This window comes from Nannobrachium achirus (assembly GCF_963921795.1).
Source record: "Nannobrachium achirus genome assembly, chromosome: 11".
Taxonomy (NCBI): Eukaryota; Metazoa; Chordata; class Actinopteri; order Myctophiformes; family Myctophidae; genus Nannobrachium; species Nannobrachium achirus.
This window is the reverse complement of record NC_137820.1, coordinates 53,538,944-53,548,391: the sequence shown is the minus strand read 5'-3', so window position 1 is coordinate 53,548,391 and position 9,448 is coordinate 53,538,944. Positions and strand designations below refer to the sequence as shown.

The following is a 9,448-nucleotide window of genomic DNA, read 5'->3' as shown; positions in this document are numbered from 1 at the left end:
ACGTTTCATAAATCATTTGCCACTTTGCGAGTGTGCACGTTCTGCACTTTGCTTCATAGGCAATGATTCACTCTTGTTCAGTTGCATATCAGGTGTGAGCAATTCTTTTTTTCCATTCTGTATCTCTGAACTTTGCACTCTGGAGAAATAATGATAGCTGTAAAATGACCAAAGGACTGGTAACCGGATACAATATGTAAGTGTTTATCTAGACTGCTATGTATGTCTTTCTCTGTATCTGTAAGGTCTTGTTGTCCCTGTGCCAGTTTATATAAAGATCCCCACGAAACCCAGACAACTGCCAACTGTTTAAATCAAAAAGTGAAATATCTGTAAATTATGTGCATTTTAGCGCAATATTCATATACTGAAGACAGATTCTGTAAATATTTGCTGATTTATGAATACTCCACCGTATATAACCACTTGAACCGTCAATACTTAATAAACTTGACCTTTCACTCTGTACTTAGTCTGCTCCTTTTTCCCCTCTATTTTTGCTGAAAATGGCTGATCTACAACACCTCGCAGCGCGAGGCGTTGTGAGCTTGTAGATCTGCTATTTTTGGCTAAAGTTCTCAGAATATGGACACTGTACCGGACCCCCTGTTGAAGACCCCTGTACTAAAGCATACACACGATGTGAAGGTCAATGACTCACTCTTACGTTCTGATGTTGCCGTTTATTGGCATGCATGGGGTCGTTAAATGCAGAGACTAGATGTTCAAACCATGGCTTCCGTGCGAACATGATCACTGACTCACTCACTCACTCACTCACTCACTCACTCACACACACACGTGCACGCACGCACACATACACCTTCCTTCACTAGGAGAATCATCTGCTAGACGTTTCAGGTCTTAACAGGTACACTACACACTGCCACCGCGTACCATATCAAGTGACACACAGTATTCAGGAACAGTACGTTCAATCCCTGTTTTGACAGGCGGCTTTGAACTCAAAACGGCCCGCCTTCAGGAAGTGCGGTGGGGAGTGTTTGTGTGTGAGTGAACCCATAAACCCCACTGCAGGGCAGGCCACATTATGTGGAAAAACCGGTCGTGCCGCTTTGATGCCGTGACTGGAATGGCTTGTGTTCTACCCGTTTAGTAACATTTGCCCCTTAAACAAAATGATTGCCGGTAGGTAAACCCTTGTGTGGAACGCTGTGTGCTTGATGCTTTGTTTTGTTACACAACCACCACATTCTAATTTTTGCACTGGAAAGTGAGGTGGGAGTTGTTTCGAGTGGTTAAAGAATAGATTCAAGGTAGCACTGATGTCGTGACCAGGCTTGCTGATTAATGCTGGGCAGTTCATTGTCACCTGAGTGGTGAGACATTATGTTAACGCGTTACCTTAGTTACAAACACGGCCCAGGAATGGAAAATGATACATGGCAGACAGAAAGTGTAGACAAAATAGCAATTTATTAATAACTTATCTTTTCTTTACATTCGTAAGAGGAGTGTGGAGGGTGGCTGAGGTCGCCATGTTGGCATCCTCAAGAAAACAGGCCGTATCTCTGGAGGGGCACAACAAATCCCCTCTGAAGTTCGGCATTTCTTATTCTTTCAACCGACCAAAAAAAACTGCATTTCACAGAGTTTTTTTCCCTGAAGAGTTGAGGCGAGCAAAGCCTCTTGCTTTGTCAACATTTCAGAGACATTTAACCATTGCACACAGAGAAGTGCTGCTTCCATTAACCTTCCTTCTGCCTGTATGATCAGACACAGGTTGCCACACATACACAGCTTCCAAAATAAAGCTATTTTCCATAAGTCTCAGATTAACTTAAGCTATCTTAACATTTTATGCAGCAGCCAATTACAATGAGTTACTCTATGTATCCAAAATCCAGTCTAATTACAGACTTTCAAGATGCAGTGGAAATTTGTCAAAGTGAGGGCAGAAAAACCCAGGGGTGTTGTTCTGGTGGTTAATTAAACAGCAAACGTTTCTGTGTGCAAAAACTAAGGCATACAACCAAGGTGACTTTGATTTGTGTGATAATGGGTGCAAAAACAAGGCCTAGCCTGGCTGAATTCACACATAAAGCGATTATCAAATATATTACACATATATACATTTTTACGATTCTTGGAAGAAGAATAAACTACTTTTTTGGCATTGTCAACTTAAACATACTGATCAAATATGCAGTTTCTTTGCTTACATATAAGTAGAAGATGAAACTAAGAGAATCTTCAGTACCCACTTGTTGCAAAGGGTAAATATATACTACTCGAGCAAGGCTTTGATGTATTGTCTCTTATATTAAGATATATATATATACACAACGTATAAATGATTCAAAAGACTCCACACATGTAAAATTGAGTCCAGTACACTGTGCCATCTAAACCCTGGGGTGCTTCTGACCCCATGCAGGCAAGTCTTCACAGAAGACAGAGGTGTACACCCTCAAAAAAAGATTTCAGGGTGCAAGTGCTAAGCCCAACCCAAGAAAGGCAAGAAAAAGGCTTTTCTATTAGCATGTCCAGTTTGAACAATCATTGTCTCTTTGGCACACCAGCCTAGCGACCATCCATATAAAAATCACCTCCCGTTCCTTCTGACGACAGTAGAAAAGACCGCAACAGTCTTGATAGCAATATATGGGTTATAGAAAGTATCTGTGCTCTCTCTCTCTCTCTCTCTACGTCTCTCTTCCTGTCTCGCATTCGCTCTGCAGCAGCTGCTTCTCAAGAGTGTCAGGCCGACGCCCCTCCAGCGTGAGTGCGTGCGGGCGCTCAGCAGCTGTCTCCCCGAGCCAACCGCATCAATAACCTCACCAGCTCCCGACAAGACGGCAGGTGACGGTAAAAAGAGAACTTCTTCGCAGCCTTATAAATTTTTCTTCCCAACTAGGAGGCCTTTTTTAACGCCTCCGTTTTTAAGCCAATGGAGATCAGCAGGCAGACAGACTGGGCACTGGCCTGAGAGCGTGTTCACGTGGACTCCAGGGGGTCCAGCTGAAAGACGTTGTGGTTGGTGGGCGTGGTAAAGTACAGCGGGGTGGTGGGCGCCACCATGCGGTTGTCGCACGGCCGCTTCAGGCCCAGCGTGCGCTCAAAGTCTAACAGCTGGCCCATGAAGTTGAAGTTGGGCGAGATGTTGGACTTCTTGGTCTTGACGATGTCGTAGGCGTCGTTCATGGACAGGTTGAGCTTCTGCATCAGGTAGGCCACCGTCACTGTGACGGAGCGGCTGATGCCGGCCAGGCAGTGGACCAGGACGCCACACTTCTGGGCCCGTGCCTCATCTGGTGGAGAGGAGATAAAAGTGGGGAAATGCTCGTTAACGGATTTACCAAAAAACAAACAAAGGCATACATACATAAATACAGACAGTACTTCCATAACCTTCTAGTGGACACAGTTAACCTCATCATGAATGAACCCACTGGCCACTGTGGCCAGTTAAGACCCTGCTGGCTTGTTTGTCACTGCACAGCCCTGTGTATGCTAATGCAGCCGTGGCACTCTCTTCCTCCAGCTCACAAGTACTGAAAGGGCAAAGTATTTACTACAGGGGGAGCTGGCGCCAGTTGCCTGCAGGGACAAACGCCTGTCATGTTCAAGGCAAGTTGGCCAGTCCAGCACAGAGACAGAGAGTGCAAGCAAGGAAGAATGAAAGGAGGGCCAAAAGAGAGCGAGCGATAGAGAGAAAGAACACAATAATCAAGAGCGAGAAAGAAAGAGAAAGACAGCAAGAGAGTGGCTGGAAGTGGATGTTATTATCTCTTATCTCCCCTGACTTGTCAGTCAACAGTGGCCATGGCGTTACTCACACACACACACACACACACACACACACACACACACACACACACACACACACACACACACACACACATTCACAAACAGAGCCCAACATTCTCTGGGCTTGTCCCTCAGTAACAGGGCTGGGGAAATTGACTATTACGGTCTATTAAACCATTCTTCCGCTCAGCCAGGGTTTTTGCTCCGACAATGGTGCCATTTGGGCGTGTAAACGTAGGAGTCATGAGGGCACGCTGTCAAGGCGAACAGGATGTCAACAGGGGCCCGTAAATGGCTCCCTTTGTAATGGGGAGGAGGAGGGGGGGACATTGCCATGTCCTAGATTACTTTCAATGCAGACTTCCTTCCTGTTGCGCTCAAATTACTGCCCTCCCCTCCTCTCGCCCCCTTCTCTCATTTCAGCGTAGCTCTTTGTGCTGCAATTACACAAGTCCCCGGGACAACAGATAAGGCTCGGCATGTCTACCATTGAAGTCTAATCATTTGTGCTTGGCACAGTGTGTTTATAATGCCAGTGTGCCGACCGTATTCCTCTGCTAGAACACAATAGCCGTAATCTGTGTTCTGTGTGTTTCCCTCCTTGATTGACTGATAAGACGCACAGCAAGGACATACTCATCTAATCTCATTTGCACAAGTATAAGAACTTCCTACTATCAAGTCGTGCATACGTCAAGATTCTATTCCTGACGTGGCCAGTGGGTTCATTCATGATGAGGTTACTGAATTGTAATGCATTTTATAATGATTTAATCGAATTATTATAAAAATACATCACAATTGAATTCAGTAACCTCCTCGTATAATTTAATCATTAATAATCATTTACAATAGCATAGTGGACTATGTGTTTTGAGTCCACACAAAGAATATACAAAATAAAAGACATGAAAGTATTATAAACTACTGGGAACTACAGTGAGAGAAGTGCATCAATCCCTTTGCAGGGGGAACGGGGAAGCATTAACGCATTGCATGCTTATGCTTACCAATGAAGCCGATAGCCTCGGGGAAGAACTGAGACAGATTCTGGCTCCAGTGATCCGAGATGGGGATCTGCTTGTACTTAAACTCCCCGGCATTTTCGAAGAGGTTGGGCAGGTTGGGCGTCACGTTCAGGATGTACTTGATGCCGTATTCCTCCAGAATGTCCAGGTTGGTGGAGTCCTTGGCGCAGCCCAGGTACAGGTGCGGCAGGATCTCCACCGGGAACGAGGGCTGCGGGTTGGAGAGGAGCGGACTGCCGTCCGAGTCGGTGGCGCTGCTCGGGTCTCGGTCGATGTCCGACTCGATGTCCGAGGAGTCCGAGCTGATCCTCAGGCCCCCGAGGCCCAGCACATGGGCGGTGGGGGAAGAGCCGCCGCTGTTCACAGAGCCGTCCAGATTGGTCTCGCACAGGGCGGGGAATTCCGCTTGGAATTTGCTGAAGCCGCCTGCACACAAAACGCATGTTACATGTTAGTTACACAATTATTATGCATCCACAAAATGCATGTCCCCGTTTAGTCTCTTTGGGATGGGACGATATGACATTTTCATGACACGATTATTGAGACCAAAATAATAGACTATTTATACAATTTATGCAATAAAATTATGCTTAAAACTCTTAAAATTGCACTTTTGTTAAACCACTTGAACCCCAGCATCCATATATTCTGGGGCGGAATGTTTGCCAAAAATAGCAGATCTACAAGCTCACACCACTTGTGAGCTTTTGGATATTTTTGGCAACGAGATTTATCAATGCATGAAAAATTAAATCTCCGCGATACGATTATTATCACAATAAACTACAATAACGCTTATCGTCCCATTCCTATGCAATGAATGAACCGGGAAAAAAAACATGAATGAACCAGTACAAACGAGCAGCGACTCACCCTCGAGGTAATACGCCTTGTAGCCTTCGTCTTTCATGCGCCGCAGCAGCAGGCCCAGCACGGATCCTCCGTCCACGTTCTCGTTCCACTCGCGGCTGTACTCGTCGTACAGCACGATGGTGTCCGTCTTGCAGCGCCGCGCGAACCTCTCGCGGTCCTCGCCGTTGGCGAGCAGCGACTTGACGGGCAGGTTGCCCTTCTTCAGGCGCCGCAGCATGAGGCTCGGCAGCGCCACGTTGATCGCCGTCTCGACGTGCGAGGACTCGAAGAGCTCCTGCGCGCGGCAGTCCATGACGAGCAGGCAGTCCCTGCGCGTCTCCAGCTGCTCCCGCAGCCAGCCCACCGTCTTGCTGATCGCCATGACCGAGTCGACCGGCGCGGGTTTCAGCTTGTCGAGCATTTATAACGCCGAGGGGGAGAGCAGGAGAGGGTGAATGGGAGTTCGGTTGGTTGGTCGAGCTACGAGCGGCGGGCCCTCACTGAGCGACCGACTGGAGCATTGGTGGAAATATTAGGAAGAAGCCCGAGAGAAGAACGGTGCGACTTGCGAGTCTTCTTGCGATGATATAAGAAGAAACTAGATGGAGGGAGTCGTTATTTGTTCCGTTTCGCCTTGATTGTCCAGAAATGGACAAATAAACCCTAGAATCGCAAGGCTACCGATTGATTTCCGACTGCAGATTTCTCTACACTGGCACTCATTCATGCATCCGCGTGAATAATGTCCCCGTTTATTTCTCAATGACTCACGCTGGAGCGTTGCGCGGACGTCGATCTCTTTCTCCTGTCTTTATAGAACTCCAAATTCGCAGTAAAAAAATACCAAAACAATAACAATGTCGATGATTCGTCCCGTCTGGTTACAATTCCAAAATGTGAGTGTTGTTGTTGTTCCGTGGGTCGCCAAAGAAAGCAATGCGTTATAATGTCCTTGTTCTTGTGTTGTTGTCGTGTGCAGCGCTCGCAGCAGAGTGTTGCTGCAGAGACTCAGGGCAGCCTGCTGAATGGATACAAACGAGGGGCGGTTCAATGGATACATTATGTGTGCCGGCCAATCAGAGCGCGACTGGGCGGCCGTCGCCTAGGAAACGGGGGCCGGATGGGACGGACCGCGTTGATGAATTGTTAATAAGTTTGTCATTCACAAAAAAAAAAAAAAAAAAAAAAAAAAAAACGGCAAGGAATTTCCGCTCCGGATCAAGTGAGCGCAAACAAATAGAAGCGGCGCTGCGGGGGGAAGGAAGCTAAACCACCGCGTTGCTTCAGACTGCTCTGCTGCGTGTGTGTGTGTGTGTGTGTGTGTGTGTGTGTGTGTGTGTGCGTGCGTGCGTGCGTGCGTGCGTGCGTGCGTGCGTGCGTGCGTGTGTGTGTGTGTGTGAGGTATTTGTAGGTCTACTTTACTTGAGTATTTCCAATACTTTTACTTCTACTCCACTACTTCTCATATTGTAGTTTTACTCCACTACATTTATTTGAAAACTTTAGTTACTTTGCAGATATAAAGTAGGCTATTGTCTAATATTATAAAACATACATAAACCACTTTAGCCCTATTTTGAGTGGCAATTTGAATATAGACGATCTACAAGCTCACAACTGGACGCATTGTGAGCTTGTATATCTGCTATTTTCAAACATTTTGTACTTTAAGTAGGCCTAGCCAAAGTAGGGCTACATTTTGATGCCAACACTTTCATACTTTTACTCAAGTAGGCTTGCCTACATTTTGATTTCTGGACTTTGGCTGCAGCCACACCAAAGACAAATGAGCTTACCTACAGTATGAGAGTGGATTCCCCATTCCGCCAATGCATTTCAATGAGAATGTTGCGTTTTTTGCAGAAATCCTCTATACTCTACTACTGGCATGACACCGCTCCATTACCATTGAAATACATTGGCATGGAATGGGGAATCCACTCTCATTGTGTGGCTGCAGCCTCCAGAGTATTTCTACATTGCAGTATTGATACTTGTAGGGTCTACTTAAGTTTAAAAAATATATAGTAATTTTCCAACCACTTGTGTTTGAGACCAGAAAAGGAGGGGGATTATGCAATGGCTCGGTTACTTTATAGCGCGATCAGTGCAGTTATTTATTGCACAACTGCGTCCTGTTGACTGAAGAGATTGATTAAATCACTTTGTCTGCGTAACCTTCACTAGACTGCAGACACTGACAGTGCTCTCCGGATTCAAGTCAAGAGGGCTTTGATACGTGTGGGTGGCGCTCAGTCTCTCAGACACAAACATACATGAACTCAGCGGTGTAAGTAAATGTAGCCTACTTATCTACTGTTATGTATCATTTTTAGGTACTTGTACTTGAGTATTTCCAATTTTCAATACTTTTACTTCTACTCCACTGAGGTAAATATTGTAGGCCTACTTATACTCCACTACTATTTTATGACAACTTTAGTTAATAGTTAGGCTACTTTGTAGATTTTGATTACAAGCTCACAATGCGCGACATTGCACATTGGGCTTGTAGATCTGCTATTTTAAACATTCGAAAACATTCTGCATGGCGATAGCCTAGGCTACTTTAGGCTACTTAAAGCATAGTAGGCCTACATTTTGATACCAATACTGCATGATCTCTCTCTCTCTCTCTCTCTCTCTCTCTCTCTCTCTCTCTCTCTCTCTCTCTCTCTCTCTCTCGCGCAGGAAAACAAACACAGTCAGCTGGTGCTGCTGTGACATGAACTGCTCAATGAAATTAAAATCGAAAAGGTTTAGCAGGGGCTTATGTTTACCTTGCTAAAAGCAAGTGTGAAATAAAAACACAAACAAGCCTACTTCTAGAATAAAGACATGTGTAACTCTGTCTCTCTCTATTTAATTCCGTTAACTCTCTCTTTGTCTCTCCGGAAAACATAAACATTAGTCAGCTAGTGTGACTTCCCCTTGTCGTTGTCGTGGCTGGGTTTCAGGAAGTGGCCTATAGGATGATTTCAGAGTATCAATTAGCCCGGATGTCAGACACTGTCGAGTACTTAACACCCTTTTCACGCATGCCTAACTGAAACCCTAGTTTACAGGGCTATCAAACGGCCTTGATCGCTTCCCACGGGACTGTTAATGGTCACTTTAACCAGTCTAATTTGATTGAGCCATAAACAAGACAAACGTCCCCCGCGCAGCCGCGTTTTGACCCATATCTGCGGTCCTTTTTATCTCTGTTAATTGTAATTACGTTGACACCACAAGTGACAAACCTGTCCTCAGTCTGAACATCAATCAATTTTAAGAATTCAAGTCATAATGGGCTTGTTATTATAGGCCTACCCGAAAGTGTGTGTTTGTTGACAATGCAATGCAATGAGTGACTGTCAAGATTATCCTTGATTAATTCAAATAAAATGTTATGTGACTTCAGGGGCGTCACAAAGGGGGGAAAGTAGGACTGAGTTAGTAGGGCCCATGCAAGGTGGAGGGGCCTTAATTATTTTATACTTTAGCTATTGAAATCTGCTATTTTTGAAAAGTAGTGAAAATGTGTGCAAATCTTTCAATATAGCCTATGTATTTTTTAAGCGAACATTTGTAACGTTTTTGCTTCTGGATAAATATTTTGAGATGGGGGTCCGTGGCCAAATAGAGCTATCATTTTGGGGGTCCTTCAGATTGAGCACCACTAGGTTTTTCAAAAATAACTTAAAAGGATTTAGAAGACATGTATAGAATCGGGTCAAAAATATTCAAGATTTTTCAAAAAAATAGCAGATCTACAAGCTTGCAGTGTGGTACTTGGTGCCACGCTGTGAGCT

General features: G+C 45.2%; 1 protein-coding gene across 1 annotated transcript; it reads right to left on the bottom strand.

The window, feature by feature from the left end:
* Positions 1–1,471: 1,471 nt before the first annotated feature.
* On the bottom strand, positions 1,472–6,662 carry dusp6 (dual specificity phosphatase 6). Its single transcript, XM_080736786.1, has 3 exons — positions 5,676–6,662; positions 4,782–5,225; positions 1,472–3,272 (listed from the first exon to the last, which is right to left on the bottom strand). Exons 1-3 carry the CDS (start codon positions 6,073–6,075, stop codon positions 2,959–2,961), a joined length of 1,158 nt encoding a protein of 385 aa, XP_080592912.1. The 5' UTR covers positions 6,076–6,662; the 3' UTR covers positions 1,472–2,958.
* Positions 6,663–9,448: the final 2,786 nt, after the last annotated feature.